The following is a 22,637-nucleotide window of genomic DNA, read 5'->3' on the forward strand; positions in this document are numbered from 1 at the left end:
AGCTTCTCATCACTGTTGGTATGACAGATGCCTGCCACCACATCCAGCTTCCCTCTGTGGAGAAGGTTTTACCTAGGCTGGCTGTGACTGTGATCCTCTCCTGTCAGCCTCCTTCACAGGTTGGATGGACAGGCATGCACCACAATGCCCAGCTATAGGTAGAAACTCTTTTCGTGAACTTTTCTGCTTGCACTGGCAGTGAACTGTGATCCTCCCATTCTCAGTTTCCTGAGTAGCTAATGTGAACCCTGGATGCCTAGCTTGTTTACTGATATTGGACATTTGTGATATTATAACTCTACATATCTGGACTTTATCTACTTTTTAAAGGGATGGACTCTGTTTTGCCCATCGGTTATTGGCAAGTGTGTTGGTTATTGTTCAGGGATACCTCGAACGCATCAACCAGAGAAGATCCACTGTATACTTTGAGACAGAACTTCTTTGGACTCTCTATTCTGTCCTTTCATAGACTGAATGCCTCTCTCCTTCGTGTGAGCTCTTTGCTCAGTTTATCATTTTGTGGCCATACTTTGTCCAGCTTGGTGGATGAACTCATGGCTCAAGACTCAGGAGAGACTCCCAGCGACTTTTGGAGCTTGTTTCTTGCTCAGCTCCTGGCTGTCCAGAATCCTGCCCTATAGTATCAGCTACTTCAGCCTTTCCGAAGCTCCCATCTCCATCTCCCTGCTTTCTCAGTGTCACCAGCCTCTGTGTGTTCCCCCTACCTGCCTTATGGTCCAGACATTGCCTCCAGACAAGAGGCAGAGGCCGCCCTAGCACTCACCTTGGTTTCTCTTCCTTTTCTCAGGGCTCATAATACTGAGCCAGCACCTACTGTCAAAAGCCTAAGCATTATTTCATATACCTACTCCTCTGTTTCTGGCAGTCTAGACTCTACCCCAATAGAGCCTCTGTTACTCCATCCTGACCAGCCCCATGCATCTCAGCAGGTAACACAGGAATAGAGACCAAGTGAGAGAATATGTCTTTTTTTGTTGTTGTTTGAACAGCTGGGAAGAGCACTTCAGGAAGAGGGAACAAGAGGAACAAAGGTCCCTTTTGAATGACAGCAAAGAGTAAGCAAGAGGGGGAAACACAAAGGATGGATCAGGTAACGTCTTGTAGACCATGATAAGAAGCTAGGGTTTTAAGAGCATTGGAAGTTTGAGCAAGAAAAGGAACTTGATCCAACTTGTATTTTAAAAGGATCTTTGGCTACAGTGAGAAAAATTAGCTGGAGGCAGAGGGGCGGGAAGAGGGCTGTCTGTGAGCAGGCTGTACTGGCAGTTCTAGCGTGAGATGATAGCTACCCAGACCAGGGTGGGAGCAGCAGAGCCGGCTAGACGTGGTGACATTTGGGATGCATTTGAAAGTACATTTGCAGGGCTGCTGATGAATTGGATGTGGGAAGGAGAGGGGACAGAAGAAATAAGGATGATTCAAGTTTTTGGTCCGAGTGACTCATTTAATGCCACTCACGTACCGAGATAGGAAAGACAGTGGACAGTTGGTCTGGGAGAGAAGACACAAGTTTGACTTGAGGCAGGTTATGTGTTTGAGCCCCATACTTATCTCTGCCAGTGTTCAGTAGGATATCCCTACCTGGGGCTCTGTTGGAGGCTAAGATTTTAGAAATACTCATTTAGGCATCAGTGACTTATAGATGTTTCTACAAGCCATGGGGATAGAGGTCATTTAAGGAGTTAGTGGTAGATAAGAAGCTTTGTTTCCAAGAGTTGATCCTCCCAGGTCCAGAAGAAAAGGCCTGGGAGCAGTTAGGAGGGCAGCTGGGAGCATGGGGCATATGCTGTCCCCAGCTCCCGCTCAGCAAACCCTGAAGCGCCCCATGAGCACGCCCTCCTCTGGAGGCCTTGTTAGCCAGTTAATTCTCCCATTTCTGTGCCCCCACCATTAGGTATGTGCCCTAGGTAGCACTGCTATCCTCAAGCACATGGCACCTCCCATCCTCAGCACTTCTCAAACTACGACACACAGCCATGTCTCATGGGAGGCCAGGAAAGGCATTAGAGAAGTTTCATATCAGAGGCACTCAAGGGAAGGTGCTCCTGAGGCGGGATGTGAGCAGCTCCTTGGAAGGCATTGGACAGGAGTGAGGACCAGTGATAAGACAGTAGGTTGGGCGGGTCAAGACCGAGAACAAGGGGTGGCACAGGTGGTATCTAAGAGAAGGGAGTCAGATCTGCTCGGCAGGACCGGAGGCACGGAAGCTGGACTGGAAAGTGACCAATGCCAGTCTAAGGCTTGGTTTTCCAGGCTCTGCTCCTTGGTACATGAGTATTCCAATTAAGGTTAAACTCTGACTGGGTCCTGGTTTCCTATAAGCTTCCTGGCACTTCCTCAAACACAACTTTGAGAAGTGTCATTGTTACAAGCTGTATAGTAATTGTAAAAAAACTGTCATTTAGTGATTGTTGTGTGCTAGGTACTGTGCTCTTGCATATAGCTTGCTTTCTGCCTTATCCCATATTCCTTCCTCCTCCTCCTCCTCTTCCTCCCCCTCCTCTTCCTCTCCCTCCTCTTCCTGCGCTTCCTTTCTCTCTTTCCTCCCTCTCTTTCCTTCTCTCCTTCCCTCCCTACTACTGAGGCTTGAATTCAGAGCCTCATATTCTCACCTGGCTTTTTCACTCCAGGTTGGTGCTCTACCACCTGAGCCACATTCCCACTTGTAGCTTTTTGCTGATTAATTGGAAATGAGTCTCATGGACTTTCTTGCCTGGGCTGCCTTCAAACTATGATCCTCTGATCTCAGCTTCCTGAGTAGTTAGGATTACAGGTGTGTACCAGTGCCTGGCTTCACACTGCTCTCTCTTATGTGAGCATAGCACAGCTTGGGGAGGTGGCCTCTACTTACAGATAAGGCAACGAAGGCACGTAAAGATCAACTTGCCAAGACTACCAGCTAGAGTTGCTACAATGGGTAACTCAAATTTGCTGGAACTCAGGGTATCTAGAACAAACTCAAGGCCTTGACCATTAGGCTGCTTCTGGGCCTCCTTCCTGTGGGGGTATCCTGACTGCAGAGTGAGGAGCAGGTCACAGAGAACAGGGAACAAAGAGGTGGATCAACTTGAGGCAAAGGAAAGGTGTCTCTTATAGACGTGTAAGTTTTGGAAAGGGTTATTGGTCAAGGACAGAATTAGCTACAGGGGACAACAAGAAGATACAATCAAGCCATGGGGTGGGAAGAACATTCTTGAAAACTGAGCTTAGAAACCTTTCCTTTGCATGTGTATTTTGGCCACATGAATCATCTGTACACAAATAGATTTTGCTATTTAAGCCAAGGTCACAGCTCTGCCTCAAGAACGCAGATTGGAGGGCATGTTGCTAGAGCTGCTCGGACAATGACAAGGGGACCAGTTGGAATGCCAGGGCAGCCATGTTGCTGGGCAGCAGATGACAGGGAACCTGCCCACAACTGAGCAGTGCCAGCCACTGCTGGGGCCAGCGTGATCCCCAAGTAGTTATTGTGGCTATGACTGGCAAGAGATGACAGTTACATGTTCCACCCAAATGTAATTTTGTTGGCTTGAGTTTATATTCTGGAATGCTGTTGTCTAGGCCAGGCCTAGGCTACAAGCGAGAGGAGCTTCTTTTGGGGAAAAAAAAAAGAGCTTCCTTGTTTCTAGGCAGAACATCACTGCCTGCAAAGCCCTTCTACCATCCTTCTCTCATTCCAATTTCAACCAATCAGGGAGGCAGGTAGGGAAACTGAACCTACGAAGATAAATTCAATAACTTATACCAGATCGCACAGCATGTGATGCCGAAACTAACCCTTTGCTTTCCAAGTCAGTACGGGAATCTGCAACCCTGCAGATACCTAGCAAGTGATAGTCTAGCAAGTGATTAAAAATGCAAACAAGAGAACAGAATCTCACTTCCTCTCAATCACTACATGCCTAAACTGCACCACAAAACACCTTCTAAACATCTAAGACTTTATACCTTGTCAGTGCACTTCACAACACTCCTAAAACGGTAGGTAGGAAGAAAGAGTGGGTGACTTATAGAGAGAAAAACAGAGGTGCTGGGTGGTAAAGAGACCTTCCAAGGTCGCAGCTGGAAGAAGCTTTATTTCTAAGCTCCAAGCTCTTCTTTTAGCCACCCCCTCCCCCTCCAGCCTAGAAGCATCCAGTGTGGTGAAGCTGTGGAAAAACACTCACAAGGCTGAGGTTCCATGTTCAAACCAGCAGCTCCCTCTGTCCACCCTCCTGTTCCATCCCAGTAGCTGCTCATTGTTGCCTGTCCACAACAAGACAAGAAACAAAACAACCGTCCTGGCTCTCCTTTCCTGCCACCAGGACCATGCCAGGGTTCTGAGGCTTGGCCATGCTTTCTGGAGCATGCAATAGCTGTCACAATGGAACAGATGTGGCCACACGGTCCCCAGCATGACTCCTGGACGTGGCCTCATCACAACTCTTTCCTCTGACTTCAGTCTTGGGTGCACAGGTCAGGCCCCCACATCAAAGTCCTTCTCATTTGCTTTTCTAATGTCTCAAAGCACCTGCTGATGTGGCACTGACATTCTGCCTGGGAACCATAACAAGGCATAGAGGCCAGATGCCCAAGGACAGATGTCCAGATGACAATGATCTCCTCCTGGTACTGATTACTGCTTGGATCCCCCTTCCTAGGCTTCTGTGGCTTGTCTGGAGATCCTACTTCTGGGCACCAGCCCCGCAGAAGCCTCTCTGAGCTTGAGGCTGCACTTGGGGAACAGAGTCCTCTCCTCCCACTGAAGGAATGCCTGTCCATGGCAGCCACTGCCCCATTCCCTCTTCTCACTCATTCCATGCCCATCACCTTCCAGCCATAGACTGGAACCAATCATTGAAACACTGCATAGGATAAAGAAGAATGTTGCAGACCACACGCTTTATGACATTGCCTTGTTAAAGCTCAAAAACAACATCAACAACAAAACCCAATCCAAATGAGACAATATTGCTTAGAAGTATGTTTGTGAATAATGAGAGCATTTAACAAGGACATGCTAAACCTACAACTGAGGATCCCAGTTACCCTGGTGGGGGATGGGACAGGACAAATGCAGTCACTAAAGACAAGGGTTGGAAGGTGGGTGAGAGATGATGGGCTTTTTTTTGTGCTGCCTGGTTTATAAATATGTTCCATATATCAGCTGCTATTTTAAAGACCAGATGGGAAGGACCTTAGAGATGCTTCTTCTTGCTGTATCTGTTCTGACTTTGGAGTCTCTTCTGAGTGCCTGGCCTTGGTGTTCCCTGCCCTGCCTGGCCAACTTAGTGACCCGGAAGATGTTCTGCCCTTGTTCTCCATTGCCTTCCCTCCTACTTGCTAGCTCCTTCATCCTCCCTTAGAGCCTGAAGTCCCCTGGTTGGGGGATACGATGGATGCTTTCAATGCCGGTCCTGCCTGACATCTCTGCAGCGTTTGATGCCACCTACTGGCCCAGCCCCATCTTCTGTGAACACCTCTTCCCTGGCATTTTGGGGTCCTCCCCTCGTGATCCCCCTTCTATATCTCAAGCACTTCTTGGCCTCCTTTGCAGGCTCCCTACCTCTAAGCTGTCCTTTAATTAAGCGGAGGTGCCCACAGGGGTGTTCTCTGACCTCTTCTCACCCACATCTTTTTATATCTTCTGTTACTGTCTGAATGCAGATGAGTTCTCATTTCTTTCTCCAGCTCAGGCCTCTATCTCCTGACTTATGCTGCAAATAGCTCCTTGAATTTCCCACTTTGGTACAACACAGGCACTTCAAGTCCAATTCCTGGCCTTCTCCCCACTGGTCTGGGTCTGGTCCTCTTCCTGTGGCCTCTGTCCAAGCAGCTAAGCCCACCTGCATTATCTGCCTCAGTTCCTCTCTCTTCTCTGTCCCTTACCCCACCCAGTCACCAAATCTAGCCCCTCAATCTCCCTTAAATGTTGCTCAAATCTACCTATTTTCTACGCCTCTGCAAAGACCTTCCTATTCAAAGCCAGAATCTTTTACTTGTGCAAAAGCAATTGTCTCACTGGAGATCTGTCTGAGACCAGGCTTGCCGCAATCCATTCTCCGCTCTGCATGCACTGTGTTCTTTGTGATGTGAAAATCAGAGTACAGTCAGTCCCCTAATTAACTTCCTCAGTGGCCGCCCGCCCTTCCTGCCCAAAGCCTCTCCATGACCCTGCCCCCTCCCTACTTCCTCTTCCTCTTTCCTCATCTCTCTCCACAGCTCTTCCTCAAACCTCATCTTCCCACCTCACTGAACCTCTTTCCAGTGTCTCACACACACTAAGCTTCCATCTCACCTCCAGAGCAAAACCGTGTCTCTACCAAGAACACTGTGGCCCCTGCTGTTATCCAGTCTTAATGGCTCCATTTCTTACCTTAGGGTTCATTGGAACTACCATTCCTTCCAGGAAGTCCTCCCTGACCACTGTACTCCAACTAGGGGAATATAGGTCTGTTATTCAGTTCTAGTACATGGAACATCCCTATAATAATCCCTGTCCAAAGGATTTGTCTCTTACTGTGGACACTACACAGCAGGCATCAGGAATCTAACCTGCTTTCTCACCAGGACCTAGAGCAGTGCCTGAGCCCCTACTAAGCAGCTGATAAAATTTTTGAATGAAGGAATGTATGAGTGATGCTCTGTATCACATCTGTTACTTGGCTGAATTCTTACAATTACTATTACTTTCATTTTCAAGTTTCTCATGGGAAATCATATAGCTAGTGGACAGAAAGCAGGAAGTCAGGCCACGCTTCACACCAACACTCACATCAAGGCCCCCTTCATCCCATCAGAGGCCAGAGCCCTCCCTGGGCCCCATCAAGGTGGAGAATTCAAGTTGAGAGCTGGCAATGGTTACCTGGAAGCAGGTGGGCCCCGGCCGCCCCGTGGGGATGTCCAAGTGGTAGAAAACTTTGAGCTCTGGAGTCAGGGCAATGACAGTCTTGATCACCAAGGAGATGATGTCAGACCACACCTTCTTGATGTCCACACCCTTGGAAGACAGTCTATAAAGAATGCTAGAGAAAGTCCTCTTGCTGCCCGTGTTGGCACTGTCCGAGTGGATGAAGTTGTTGCTGTGGATGTTCAGCGAGTAGTTGGTTAAGTGCATAAAGACATGGTGCATGTTTTGGGAGTTGGGCTCCTGGTATGGCTCTGTACAAAATCTAGAGAGTCCATCTTTGGCTATATAAATCTCTAAGGGATCTAAGGACTTTAGTAAAACATACAGACGAATATCAAACTTGAGCTTGTCGATAAGGAGAGGTTTGCAGATGTATTCCTGGACCACTGCTGGCCTGCTCTGCAGGGTCCCAGTCAGGCGGATGTCGCTGGGGTCTTTAATGAGGTAGATTCCATCACCCTGACAACCACCATCAGGCTTCACAATAAAAGTGGGCTTCCAGGAGGGGTCACCTTCTTTCACCACTTGAACCTGTTGAGGGGGGAGAGTGGTTGGCATCATATTCATTTCTGCGCCAGATATCCAAGCACAGAAGCATCTTGGCAAACATTTGGTGGAGGAGCAAGAGAAAGTGATTCCCCCATTACTGAGTGCTCATTGAACATTTTCCATGAAGACAATGCTGTACAAGGAACTGAGATAGAGAATGGTCCAGAATCTCATGCTCCAGAGGACATGAAGAGAGGCACTAGAATGGTAACCACAAGGCATTGGTTCAGCCCTCATTTTCCCATTTATTAGCAGCTATACCATTGAGCAAGTTTTGGAACTAATATTAAAGACGATGGTCTAATGCCATTTGTGAGTGCCTAAGATGCATCTGATACTGTATTTGGTACTTCACGTAAGTTATATCATCTAACGCACACAGAATACATGGTTGTTCCATTTTTACAGGAGAAGAAACAGAGATGGTGCAGCTGTATTCTTTGGGTATTCTCCCAAAGAATATTCCAATTAATAAGTGAGAAAGTAAACTGAACAGATATTTCTCAAAATAAGTACACATGACCAATGTATTCACAAAGAAGTGCTTGGCTTCCTTAGCCATAAAGGAAATGCAAAGCAAAACTACACTGAGATTCCCTCTCACCCCAGTCAGAATGGCCATCATCAAGAAAACAAACAAAGAATGGTGGAGAGGATGCGCAGGAAAAGAAACCCTATACATTGTTGTAGGAATGTAAATTCAGGAAGCTGCTGTGGAAGTCAGTACGGAGGCTCCTCAAAAAAACAAAAAATACAACTACCTTGTGAACCTGCCGAACCACCTGTGGGCATACAACTGAAGGAATGTAAGTCAGCATATAATAGAAGTACCTGCACATCCATGTAACAAAACTATGGAATCAGCTTGAGATGTCCACCAACAGATGGATAAGGAAAATGTGATATGTACACAAATGGAGATCACAGCCACAAAGGAGAATAAAATTTGTGGGGAAATGGGTAGACTTGGAAATCATCACATCAAATAAACCATTTAATTCACATGTGGAATCTAGACTAAGGAAATAGAATGAGTAACAAGAGTATAAAATAGAGAGGTTTTTTTTTGGGGGGGGGGAGGGTGTGGAAACCAGTGGGATAGAAAGGGTGGAAAGGAAAAAGAGAAAAGGGGAAGTGAATATGATCAAAGTACTTTATTAAATGTATGAAAATAGAATAATGAAACCCATTAAATTGATTCAGACAGGAAGGAGGGTGTATAGGAAAGAATAACATAGGGTAAATTTGATCAAAGTACATTATATGCATGCATGAAAATACTGCAGTGAAGCCCTTCTATGCAATTAATACGTGCTATCTAAAATTTTTTAAAAGGTTTCAAAAGTGTGTGGGTGTCAGAGTCAGACAGCCTGGGCTGAGGCCTTGGCCCTGTCACTTCCTGTTAAGTGACTTGCCCAAGTTACTTGTTCCCAGTGACTTTCTCATCTATTAAATAGGAGTAAGATTGTTCAGAGGATTCAATGCAACAGCTAAGCACGCAGAACCTGACATGTTGAAAGACAACCAAAAGCCTAGCTACTGCTATTTTTAACAGATGAAGTAACTTGCCAGCTAACTGGGGGGGCGGGGAGGGGGAGGGGCAGAATCAGATCTAAAATCTAGAGTAACGACTTTAAAGCCCCATACGTTCCTCCATGTTCCTTCCAAACCCCCTCTGGGTCATTGTGAAGACTGGATAAGCTGAAATGTGCAGAGAACCAAGCATTAATACCAAAACGGAGCTGGTACAGGAGTGACAGGTGCTTTACCATTTACATAATCAGTAAGTTCATCTGGTAGTTTTGGCTGATCCTTCTATCTGGGGAGATCTTTTTGAAACTAGATTCTGTTACCTACCACGTTTGTTCTCTTCCCAGCCCAAGAATAGCAGGACATTCACATAAGGTATTAGTTAGGCATTTCCCCAGTCTGTTTATGCATAACAAATATGTATCTGAAACCGGTGCCAGTGGCTCATGCCTGTAAATCCTAACTACTCAAGACGCTGAGATCTGAGGATCATGATTCAAAGCCAGCCTGGGTAGGAAAATCCCTGAGACTCTTATTTCCAATAAACCACCAGAAAACCAGAAGTGGCCCTATGTGGCTCAAGTGGTAGAACACTAGCCTTGAGCTGAAGGGCTGAGGGACAGTGCCCAGGCCCAGAGTTCAGGCCCCACAACAGACAAACAAAAACCCTCAAAAACAACAACAAACAAATCCCACAAATACGTATCTGGTTCCTCCAATGCTATGGCTTGAGTGTGGCCCCCAAAGTTCACATGTTGGAAACTTTATTCTCAGAATCAAACATTTATGGTATTTGCAAGTGGAGACTTGAAGTACTTAGGACTAGAGGAAAGGTCATGCGGGTGAAGTACCATGACAGCATTAGTGGCTCTCTGAGAGCAAGAAAGACTACAGCCAACACTTTTGCTCTTCTGCCCTGCAATGTGACACCCTCCACTGTATTAAGATTTAGCAAGAAGGCCTGACAAGATGCCAGCACTTTGCTACTGAACTATATTGGGCTTCTCTGTTTATGGAACCGTAAGAAATACATTTCTTTATAAACTAGTTTCAGGTATTTAGTTATAGCATCCAAAAGTGGTCTAAGACATCTGAGCACTTATGAGATGTTTCATGTATCACTGTATATGCCACTTACTGGGGGCTTGAACACAAGACCTGTCATTTAGCTCAAGGTTGGCACTCTACCACTTGAGCCACATTTTCACTTCCAGCTTTTTTCTGGTTCATTGAAGAATCCCATGGACTTTCCTGCTCAGGCTGGCTTTGAGCCAGGATCCTCAGATCTCAGCCTCCTGACTAGCTAGGATCACATGTATGAAACATCCACACGTAGCCTAGCCCTGTGCAGCTCTGAAGACTGGATGGACAGCAATGGCAGAAGCGTTCTTCATCAGAGCAAAGGAACAGGAGGAAGTGAGAAGCTGGCAACAGAGGGAAGAAGACACTGCACACTCTGCAGTTTGGAGCTGTAACAGCACAGTGCCTGGCAGGCTGGGTTGGTGGCTCTGCCGCAGCACTGGACTCCCCTCAGCCTCCACCTCTGCTGTGTGAGCCTGGGCCAGGCCATCTGCACTCTGAGTTGTACTTATCTCTTTGACCAGCCTATATTTCTAAGTGAGGCTTTTGCCGATTCCTTGGACACTATCAGTTATGCTGGGCTTGTAAAAGATCTTTAACAATGGAGAAACATTTAAAAGCCTTAATAATGGTCTACTTCTATTGTTTCTCCTTTGTCAGCAAGACTTGGGAATGGAACTTCACAAGAGATCAATGCAAGCCTCCCAGGCCCCTCCCCTGGGCCTGTTCTTGCTACAGTGACCTTGATATTTACGTAGTCATTTCATATTCTTCCAAGGTGCTCACACACATGGTCCTTTACAGTAAATAGGAGCGTGCTTGACAAATGGTCATTATGGATCAGGAAGTGAAAAATGTCAGCTTTGCACTGATGGGTAATTTTTCCCTCTGGAATGCTTTTGCTAGGCCAAGATACTAACTGTTCAATATATTATCAGGAGCAATATTTTCTCCTTTGAATTCAGCATATGCATCCTAAATAAATTAAACAACATGGTCAATAGTCACTGTCATTCATTGCCTTACAGAATATTTCTTCTGGTCTTTGCTGAGTAGTAACTACAAATCAAGATTATTAATATGAATAGAATCGTTGAATGTTTGGAACTGAAAAGATCCTCAGAGATCAACACTGCCCAATTCTTTTAGAATGCAAAGGGAAAGTTGAGGATTAGGGAGATGACTTGATTTTTGCCTTGGATCCCATAACTGGGTTGATTGACAGGATGAGGACCTAAGGTCTCATGATCCTACCTCAGGATCACTGAGCTATTTTTAACCTTTGATAAGGTACTGAAGGCCTCTTTTCTTGCTTACTATGCAAAAGACTCAACATCTCAGACAGTGTTGGCATCCAATCTCATAGTAAAGACTTTGACCCCTGAGCACAGCTGGCCATCTTAGAACTGAATTCATGGATCCAGGGATGGCTGAGATTGCCCAGTTTCCAATCTCCTGTCGGGATTGCTGGTGTGCTAAAAGACAGGTGTAATCTACAAGCAAGCCTCAATATTGGTCAGAATGAAGTTCCCTTAGCCACAAGACCCTAGAGTCACTTCTTTAGCGGAAGAGAAATTTTTATTCAAGAGACACCCTCTTTTCCAATAACTTAAGAACAAGTATACTGATCCTTACTGAGAAGTTATGGACCAGAATCAAAATACACCTGGGCTCCAGCCCCAGATATTCTGATTTGATAGGCCTTGGCTGAGACCTGCGTGTGTGTGTGTGTGTGTGTGTGTGTGTGTGTGTGTGTGTGTGTGTGTGTGTGTGTGTGTGTGTGTTAGAAAAAACACTCCAGACAGTTTTGATGTGTATTCTCTCTGAGAAGCACTAGACTAACACGAAATCAAAATACAGTGTGAGGAAGACTTACACTTAAGCTACATCTGATCGTATCTCTAGCTTACCCAAAGCTGCTGTTGGATGTGAAATCCATTATCTTGAAACTGTATACATGGATGGCTAAAAGAGATACACGCAAGATGCTGCTGGATTACTTGGTGCTCAAAAGGGCTATTGAAAAATTTCTGCATCTTTTACTGCCCCCTGGTGGATATTTAAGAAATGAGTGACAGAGAGAGAGAGAGAGAGAGAGAGAGAGAGAGAGAGAGAGAGAGAACATATGGTCTCCCAAGTAGTCAAATTCTTCTTAAGAGACAGAAAATAGAATAATGTTTGCGAGGGCCTAGAGTAGGGGGCTGTAGGGAGTTAGTGTTTAATGGGCACAGAATACCAGTTTTGCAATATAACAAATCTGTATAAGAGTTGGGAGCGTGGCTTAAGTGGTAGTGCTCCTACCTGGCAAGGTCAAGGATTTGGGTTCAAATCCCAGTGCCACCATCATACAAAAAGAAGTTGAACAGAGAGAAGGTAGTAGCACTTAGCCAACAAGGTGAAAGTATTTTAGGCCACAAAACTTTAAACTTAGAAATGAATGGCTAAGCTGATACTCTTTTATCATGTGCATTTTATTCCAACTTTTAAACTAAAAATTTCTTATTCAAATAGCGTTCTGGCAAATTAGGAAAAAATACTGACGTGAAAAATAGAAAAATCTGGATTGGGGTTCTGGCTTTGTTAGGTAACTTCTGACTGTGTGACTTCCTGAGCTTTATTGGATTTTCCTATAAAATAAAGGGGTCGCCCTAAGGTTCCTGGCTTCAGCCAGCTAACAAGTGCTGAGCTGTGATTTATCTTGACATCACTGCAGTTGAAGGCTGTGTTACAAACACGCAGGGGGCATTAATCACACCAGAGAGGTCGTACTGTGCTGTTGTGATCAGTGCACTGGGACGATCTATAAGAGCAAGAGAGTAGGATGGGAGATTTATGATGCCTTTGAGGCTGGCATGGGGCATCTGGGAGAAGCAAGCTAAAATATTTGGAGGGAGAAATTCAATGATTGGAATACCAAGCCACAAAACATCATTAGCAGCAAGGGGCAGGTAGGAGGACAATTTCTGAAGAAATACTATGTCTGCAATACCAGGGAAGTCAAAGCCAATTAGAGCAGTCCTTTGTCACACTGGAGGATTTGCATTCAATCCTAGCAACCCAGACCCTAGGTGGCAGAGGCACAGGCAGGAGCTGGGATTTTCTGCAAAACCAAATTGCTGGTAGACAAAAATAGATGTCACAAAGTGCACTTGACACAGGATGCTGGGACTGGGCCCTGCCAGCTGCAGAGGGCTAAGCCTGGTACCCAAGACAAGTTCCTATTCCTACCCCCAGTGTGCAAGGCAATTTTTGAGGACAGTTAAGGCAATCTGTATCTAGGTGATGGAGGCCAGTAGAGGGACAGAGTGGGACGTGGAATGGTGGGGCCAAGAGGAAGAGCTTGAGCAGATTCTAGAAGGCAGCAGAGAGCAGGATTCCCTGGGGAACTGCATGTGCTGGATAGAAAGGGGGCGTGCACATAAAAATCCCAACAGTGAGACCATCCCGGGCCAGACAACAGCACTGACAGCAACACATACTAACTGAGCATTTATTATAGGCTAGGAACTGTCCTGCATACATTCATTTAATTACAACAATCCTGTATTACAGATCAGAAAAGGGAGGCCCAGAGATGTTTAAAAAAAAAAAACTAGCCCAAGGCTACATATCTAAGAGCTTATGGAGCCAGAATGTGAGCCCAGACAGATTCTAGATCTGAGTCTAGAATAAACAAGGCGGGTATGTGAGGAAGGGAAGTGAAAAAAGATTAAGCTTGGGTAGAAAGAAGGGGCCTGACAGGGAAGGGCCTTGAATATCATTTTAGCCAGTTAGGACAAAGTCCTGAAATGGTAGGAACTTACTAACGTGTTTTGAGAAGGAAGCAACTCAGTTAGATGTACATTATAGGAAGATCCCTCAGCCACCATATAGAAAGCACTGGAGTCAGGCACCGGTGGCTCACACCTGTCATCCTAGCTACTCAAGAAGCTGGGATCAGAGGATCATGGTTTGAAACCAGGTCAGGCAGATAAATCCATGAGATGCTTATCTCTAATTATCCAGCACAAAGCCAGAAGTGAAGCTATGGCTCGAGTGGCTGAGTATCAGCCTTGAGCAAAAAGGCCAAGCAAGGGCACAAAGCCATGAGTTCAAATCCTAGTGCCGGCATCCAAAAACAAGTGTACTGGAGGTGGGAAACGGCTAGGGTGAGACAGGGAGGCAGTGACTAGGCTGGAGCTGGACCAGGAAAGGTGAAGGGAGAGGGGAAGAAAAGGAAGTTCAGGAAACATTTTGGAAGTAAAATGGACAGAACCAGATGTTAGGATTTGGTATTGTAAGGTGGTCAACTCACAAGGCTTGTGTATGCAAATCCAATGCAGAGGTGGGGCTTTGGGAAGTGGCTAGAATCAAGTAGGCTCTACCTTATCAGTGGATTAATTCACTGATGGGTTCAGAGTTCTGAACACGTGACTGGAACTGTGGAAGAGGAGGCCTAGCTGGGGGAAATGGATCACAGGAGGAATGCTCTAGAATGAACGTTGTCTCGAGCCTTTCCTGTCATCGTCTCCATTTCCTGTCACCATGAGGGTCTACCACATGCTCCCACAATGAAGTTCAGCCTTGCATCAGGCCCACAGCAATGCAACAGACCAGAGGCTGAAACTATGAGCCCAAAGGAATCTCTCTTTTCAACTATGTCAGGTATGGCCACAGTGACAGAGTAAGGGAGATGGAGGTGTACAGGATGGCTTCCAGAGTCACAGAAGTGACGGGGAGAAGAGAAGATTAAGGGAGAGTGGTGGAAAGATGGTGAAACGAGAGAAGGACATGGAAGGCACATGGCTGGAGAGGGCCTATGGCACCTGATTGCGTGCCTGGAGTTTAGGAGAGAGAGCTGGAGTCTTTAGACCCCAGTGATGGCTGAGAACTTTGCCAAGTCACCTAGGGAAAGTGAGGAGAGGGAAAAGGGTGTTTCCAGGAATGGGCTGGAATGGACAGAAAATACCATAGGATGACACTCAATCTGGAATGGGCACTCAATCTGTAGGCAATGGAAGGATTTTCCACCACGGAGACACGGACCATCCACATGGCGGGGGAACTCCTGAGAATCACCATTTGGAAGAACAGAGTAGACACAAGGAAGGCATTGTGCCATCAGAGTCCCAAAGGCCTGAAGAGGGGCCTGGGCTGAAGTGGGAAATGGGAGCAGAGGTAGGATCAGGGGCCTTGGTCATTAACTAGATGGGAGGGGGAGGGACAGGGCAAGAGTCATGGATAACCTCAGCACTTATGGGGGTTCTGGAGACATTCATAGATCTAGGGCATAAAGGAAAAGGAACTATCTCAAGGATGAATGAGTAGGGAGTAGGTAGGTTACTGAATTAACTGAGCAGCTATGGCTAGAGTCAATTTAGATCCATACACCTCAGTCCTCAAGCTCTGCACAGTTTAATAGAACTATGTTGTCTAACATCTCCCAAAGGTCATTAATTTTGACCCAATAACTCTCCTGATCCCAGGGGAAAATATAAGAACTGCTGTATGGCAAGGATGAGGTTCACATTTTGAGTTAGAGGGAAGGTATTCAGATAGACCTTTCACTTCATAGAAGCCACAGGCGTTGTGGACGGGAGCAGAATCTGCCACTGTGTGCTCACAGAGGAGTCGGAACTGACAGCTTGTGCGTGACTCCTTGGCTCTCGTCCACACCGCCGGTGGCTTCTATGAAGCTGAAAGGCTTATCTGAATACCCTCCCTCTAACTCACCCCAACAGCCTTCTTCCCTGCCCTTCCTCACCGTCTCTCGTGCCTCTGTGCCTTCGCTCAGACTCCCCCTCAGCCACTACCAGCCTCTGCCCCTTCTTTCCTGTAGTCCAAAAGTTCCTGGTGGGAATGCTTCCCGGGCCTGCAACCCTCCAAACAGAGATCTTTGCTTTTCCAAAGAGCTTCTCTGTGTCCAACTGTCCTAGATTTTCATAATCAGCTCTTGAAGGCTTAAGAAGGAAAGGAATTATCACTGTACACATGTATGGGCGCGTGTGTGTGCATGCACACACACACACACACACAGAGTAAACAAAGGAGCTGTGAGGCCAATGCCACACAGCTAAGGGTAGCACCAGAAGTAAAACACAGAATCTTCAGGCTTACAACCCAAAGTTCTTGTAACTATAATGAATTGGGGTGTCTGCAAGAGGCTTTTCAGAAGAAACCTTGCACTTGTGTATTTTGTTCCTTATTCTGAACAATAATATAACATTTGTTTGATGCTATTATAAAATGTCAGTGTTGAGTAGTTATCTCTTTTATCTTTCAAATTGCCCTTCTAGAGAAAATGAGGACTCTGAGGCACAGAGCGGTATTAGTCTAGGTTGCCCAGCGAGGAGGTGAAATTGAGGCATCCGTCCAGGGTCCAAGCCACCCTCTCTCTGGAAGATGCTTTTGAATTCACCTGAAAGCTACACACAACATCACATGGACTGGTCAGGAAAGCTGAGAGGCAGGGACATGCCTTCCAGGGACTTTACCCCAAATTCAGCCCACTCTTGGTGAACTGTAGTTATGGGGGTTATTGGTGAGCAACCAAGAAGCCACTGTAAACTGGGTGTCATGCCAACCTCTAATCCCAGCTACTCAGAAATGGAGGCAGGAGGAACATGAGATAAAGGATAACCAAGCCAAGGTAGAGACAACCTGTCGCAAACACAAAGTAAGACAAAAGGACTGGGCACAGGTCAAGTGGTAGAGCACTTACTTAGCAAGCATAAGGCTTTGGGTTTAATTCTTAGCACTGAAAAAAAAAAACCAGAAAACCAACACCACCACTGTAGAACACATCTCCCATCTGGGACTATGATAAAATCTGCATCACAGGTAGGAAGTAGTCATTTTGTGAGACTGTCCATCTTCCTCTCAAGCCTCTTCTCAACATCAGAGCCCTGATGCTGGAGCTCAGCGGAATGAAGACACCAACCTACAAGTCCCCCTTCCCCCGCCATGTCTGGTCCCAGCCAATCCTTTATCAGGCAGGCTTAGGTGGCCTGAGGCACAGCATCCTAAGAGCACAAGATGGGCCCCAGGCTGCAGTTTATCTTCACCTCTACCCAGTCCACTTAACTGAGTCCCTGTGAGAAGCAGCAGAGTCCAGAGTATGGGCTTTGTAGCTAGACAGACCGGGGCTGAAACCTTGGTATAGCCACTTCTTGGCTGTATTTGTCTGTTTCTGCTACTATAGCAAAATACCCGAGGCTGGGTAATTTGTAAAGAGAAGAGGTGTACTTAGCTCAGAGATTCAAGAACACAATCCTGGCATTGCATGAGGTCTGGCGAAGGCCTGAGGGCAAGTAGTATGATCATGATGGGAGAGACCACGTGGCCGCTGAGGGAGGCAAAGGGTGATTCAGGGTACGGCTCACTCTGGGAAGCAGTCCCAGAGAACTGGTTCCGCCCCTTTTGGGGGGCGTGTTCTCAGTGACTTAAGTCCCACCTCTCCCAGCACACAAGGGTCTGTCTCTTTACAACTCATGAACCCTGAGGGATACACTCAGACCATACTCAAGCTACAGCAGCTGGCCAACATGCTTGGCCAACATGCTTGCTCTCGGCAATCAGGAACAACATGTCTGCTACCTGTGGTTCTGGAAGGGCAGTACTAAACTCAGTACTATTATTGTATTACTGTGTTTATTAGCAGGCCTTGATTTCCTGACCATCCATCCACCAGCTTCCCTATGGGGATTCATTCCAATCTATTTGGCGGGGGTCTAAACTCTTGCCTACCTACCACTCACCAGGGCTCTCCTCTGGGTGACTGGGTTGTGTTGCCCGATCCTTTGGTTTCCCTGGTCTCCATGGATTTCAGCCTCAAGTTTCATACCTATGAGGCTGCCTCTCTGGGGCCCAGGCTCTAGCCTGGCTCATCTCCCTGGCCTCAAAGCTCAGCTCTCCTTCTCTCTAGTATCCTGCAGAGAGTGTGGAAAGCTTCACCGCCATGCTCATGCAGAGCACAGCACTCCATTGCTGAATCAGCTCCCCTTCCAGAAAAAGTCCTTTGACCAATAAGGGGGGAGTTCCTGCTAATGAACTGGCTAATCTTTAGCTCACGTCCAAATGTATACAACTCTATTATGGTCAGGGGCACTTCAGAATCACAGATCCTGGCATTTCCTCTTACCCAGGACATCACAGTCTTGTGTCTCTTGCATTCCTGCCTTAACTATCCGTGACAAGTTGTGAAATATACAAGCCAGGTCCCTCCCTCTCTTAATTAATGTTCTAGTAGCCAAATGGCAGGATTGATCGTATCAGGCTAAGCATATCTGTATGTGCACAGGAGCTCTAATCCCACAAGAAGAGACGGCACTTTTAGCATGGTACTGGTGGCTCATGCCTGTAATCCTTAGGAGTGAGCCCGAGATCTGAAGATTGAGGTTCACAGCCAACCGTGGCAGGAAAGTCCAGGAAACTCTTACCTCCAATTAACCATCAAAAAAGCTGGAAGTAGCTTTGAGCACTCTACCCCCAGGATGGGCACTGGGAGAATGGCAGGGGGCGGGGGAGGGGAGGGAGCAGCTTATAATCTTAGGCTTTGTAGCTAGCCAATTTCCCTCATACTCCAAACCCCTATCACAATAGAGAAACTGAGGTAAGGGACTGCCAGCTCTTCAAAGGTGGGGATGTCTCTCTCCCGTCCAAGTACCTCTTTCCCCGCCTGGCATAATAAGGGCCTGGAAGGAGTGGCACATGCTTCTAGAAACCGCTATGTGCTCACTTGCTCAGTGCTGTGGCCTCCTGTAATGTTACTTTGAATGCTGATCCTGGGGGTTTCCACCTATGCCTGGACACTGGCACAGTGTGCTGCTGACCTCCAGACTCGTCAGTGCACATGGGATGTGGCTGACCAGTACTGTACTTGTCCCTTTCCCCTCAAATCTACGTTTCCTGTGTCTTCTTTTCCAGGGAACCTGACCACCACTTATGCAGGACTCTGCACCAGAGGCTTTAGATCACCATGCTTCTACCATCTCCCTGTCATCCAGCCCTAGCACGTCACCACATTCTGACAATACTACTTTAACACCTGATAGTCTGCCAACCCTCTTAACATTTCTCGTTGCACTACTGCAATAGTTTCATAAGTCATCAGAAAGACTGCAGGGCTGGCTCTATGCTGGCATTTCCCATAGATTAGGTTTGACTCTTCTGTATGTGTGTGTGTGTGTGTGTGTGTTGGTCGTGGTGCCTGATTCTGGGCCTGGGTGCTGTCTCTCAGCTCTTTAGCTCTACCACTTGAGCCACAGCACCACTTCTGGCTTTTTTGTTTATGTGGTGCTGAGGAATTGAACCCAGGGCCTCATGCATGCAAGTCAAGCACTCTACCACTGAACTACCTTCCCAACCCCAGGTTTGACTCTTATTAGTGATCCTGTATTAAAGGGTAAGCCATAAGAGACTGCCATTTTTATAGATCAAGCTCAGCCATATATATATACACACACACACACATATATGCAATTGTATATGGTTTCCCTTAATACTATTGTTATCTCTCTCTCCTCTCCTCCCTCCCTTCCTCCCTCTCTCTCTCTCTCTTTCTCTCTCTCTCTCTCTCTCTCTCTCTCAGACAAGGAAACAGTGTTAAGGGCTCATACAATTTGTACAACAGGGAGCCAGGATCTGAACACAGGGGTGTGTTCAAATTTCCAAAAGCCATATATTTTCTGCTAAACAAATAATCTTCTTTAAAAATTTAAAATTGTATTGCCAAAGTGATGTACAGAGGGGTTACAGTTACATAAGTAAGGCAGTGAGTACATTTCTTGTCAAACTTGTTGCCCCCTCCCTCACTTTTCTCCCACTTTCCCTCCCCTGCACCCCCTCCAGGTTGCACAGATCATTTCCAACACGCTGCCTTGTGAGTGTCACCATTGCAGTGGTCCCCCCTTTGTCCTTCGTCTCACCATTTTGTTGTTCTCCTTCCCTTCCCTAATTTAGATAAATGTATATACAATACCCAGGGTACCAAATACGGTGACAACAGGGGGTAAACCACAGGGGGAAAAATACAAGAGAAACAAGAAATTACACAGTATATTAAAAACAACAACAAGAAAAACATCTTGTGTCCATGTCTTAGAGTTCATTTCTCTTTCTGCTAAACACACAATCTTAAAGAGTCTAGATAAAATACAATTAATTATATGTACCAAAACCAATTAATTGTATTTGAAGTACAAATAATTATGTGTACCAAAACCAACCATTTATGAGTACCTAAATGTGCCTTACATTGCTTATTTTGCTTAAGACTCACAGCCATGTAATGAGAAATCTACTGGCTTATTTTTTCTAATATTGTTCTGTTTTGTTCTTCTGCGTGGTGTTTGTATGTGAGTGTCTGAGTGTATGTGTGTGTGTGTGAGAGATGTGTGTGTTGTGTGTGCTCTGTGTATGTGTGTGTTGTGTATGTCTTTGTGTGTGGTGGGTGCCATTAGTGGGGCTTCAGCTCAAGGCCTGGGCACTGTAGCTTTTTTGCTCAAGGCTGATGCCTACCACTTAAGCCACAGCTCCATTTCTTTGGGGGGGGGATTGGTGGTTAATTGGAGATTAGAGTCTCAGAGACTTTCCTGCTTAAACTGGCTTTAAACTGCAACCCTTAGATTTCAACCTCCTGAATAGTTAGGATTCCAGGCATGAACCACCAGCACCTGACCAACTAGATAACCATTTACAAGTCTCCACAGGGCAGATGCCACATGCTCTCAAATGGCAGAGGACAATGTTTCCTAGGCTCAAGGATCACTTGTAGATTCCCCAGAGGCTCAGCTCTCCAAGACCCCCTGCTGACTGGCAGGCCTCATCTATGACCTAACAGGACAGGGCTGCTGTGTCTCCCTCTCTGTAGGACAGTGATTATGGGAGATCAGGACATAACATGCTAAATAAACAGCCATAGAGGAAATGCATATTGAAATGGTAGAGTATTTGTTATACATTAACATCTTCATCTATATCTTCATCTATAATAAACCACTGATACAGCATTTCCCAGGTTGCATGGCCAGGGAACACTTTCAAAGATGATAAAAAGCACTCAGAGGATACCAGTAAGCACTCATACCTATTCAGGTTCATAATATAGACTGATATATGAATTCTAATATATGAGAAATGGTGTAGCCTTCGTTGATGTATATTCCATTACAACAATTAATCTGTGAGACAGTTTGCTTTTTTTTTTTTGCCTTCAACTTTAATCCAAATACCCATGAGCTCCTTACTTGAGATCTGCTCATTGAATTTTCAAAGGATCTCATGGTTACATAATCAGAGGTGAAGTCCAAGAGCAGCTGAGATAAATCATTTTACCCTGCATTTTAAACTCTTAAGGACCTAGAAGTTGCTTCAAGCGAGTCACACTAGAGAAGGAGGGAGAAAGAAAGTCATCTTTCACCCAGCCTGCAGTGCTGGGTGCTTTTGTATTCTTCCTATTCTATCTTTTGTTTATCCTTCCAACTTCCCAATGAGACGGCCATGACAGTTCTGGGGACTCTGGGGGCAGCAATGCAGGACCACACCCCTAGCTGCAGATGGCATCCAATCCAAGGCTGGCCAGCCACAGGACCCAAGGACATGGTGGTAGTTTGCCTCACCGCACATGCACCTGGCATTACCTTTGCCTTCTGGCTATAGGAAAAGCAGAGGAGGCTATCTTAGATTTGTCATAACAGTACTCTTAGTGCCATCTTCAAGGCCACAGACTGTAACTAAGAAAACTCAAGAGACATGGATACAATTTTGTATCCATGGATACAAGTTAATAAGGGACTGATAAAGGAGCTGCAAAGAACATGCATGTCCCAGCTAGAGAGGGTAGGAAGGATGAGATTGAGCTAGAAAGTCTCAATGTATATAGATTTATGCCACTAATGGGGCTTGAACTCATGCCCCTGATCAAAGCTGCCACTCTACCACTTGAGCCACATCTCCACTTCTGGCTTTTTGCTCATTAGTTGGAGATAAGGGTCTGTTGGATTTGGGCTGGCTTCGAACTGGGATTTTCAGATCTCAACCTTTTCAAGTAGCTAGGATTATAGGTGCAAACCACCAGCTCCTGGCTCAACTCATAAATACTTTAAAAGTTACAAGAGTGGGCTGGGAAGATGGCTCAGTGGTAGAAGTGCTTGCCTTGCATGCATGAGGCCCTGGGTTTGATTCCTCAGCACCATATAAGCAGAAAAATCCAGAAATGGCGCTGTGTCTCAAGTGGTAGAGTGCTAGTCTTGAGCTGAAGAGCCCAGGGGACAGCGCCCAGGCCCAGAGTTCAGGCCTAGGACCGACACATGTGCACACGCATGTGCACACGTGCACACACACACACACACATGTACAAGAATCCAATGGCACAGGCTGATGAATTGCCTCTAAAAATATATGAAACTGCCAGGCGCTGATGGCTCATGCCTGTAATCTTAGCTACTCAGGAGGCTGAGATCTGAGGATCGTGGTTCAAAGCCAGCCTCGGCAGGAAAGTCCGTGAGACACTTATCTCCAATAAACTACCAGAAAACCAGAAGTGGTGCTGTGGCTCAAGTGGTAGAGCGCTCGCCTTGAGCTGAAG

At 46.2% G+C, this 22,637-nt stretch overlaps 1 protein-coding gene across 1 annotated transcript in view; it reads right to left on the reverse strand.

The window, feature by feature from the left end:
• The window catches only part of Ttll11 (tubulin tyrosine ligase like 11), a 226,743-nt gene that overhangs the window by 140,469 nt on the left and 63,637 nt on the right, over positions 1-22,637 (reverse strand). The window contains exon 4 of the mRNA XM_042678654.1: positions 6,869-7,444. Within this exon, the coding sequence (XP_042534588.1) occupies positions 6,869-7,444 (576 nt within the window). The remainder of the gene's footprint in view (positions 1-6,868; positions 7,445-22,637) is intronic.

Source organism: Dipodomys spectabilis, unplaced genomic scaffold (assembly GCF_019054845.1).
Source record: "Dipodomys spectabilis isolate Male_0828 unplaced genomic scaffold, ASM1905484v1 ptg000046l, whole genome shotgun sequence".
In the NCBI taxonomy this organism is placed as follows: Eukaryota; Metazoa; Chordata; class Mammalia; order Rodentia; family Heteromyidae; genus Dipodomys; species Dipodomys spectabilis.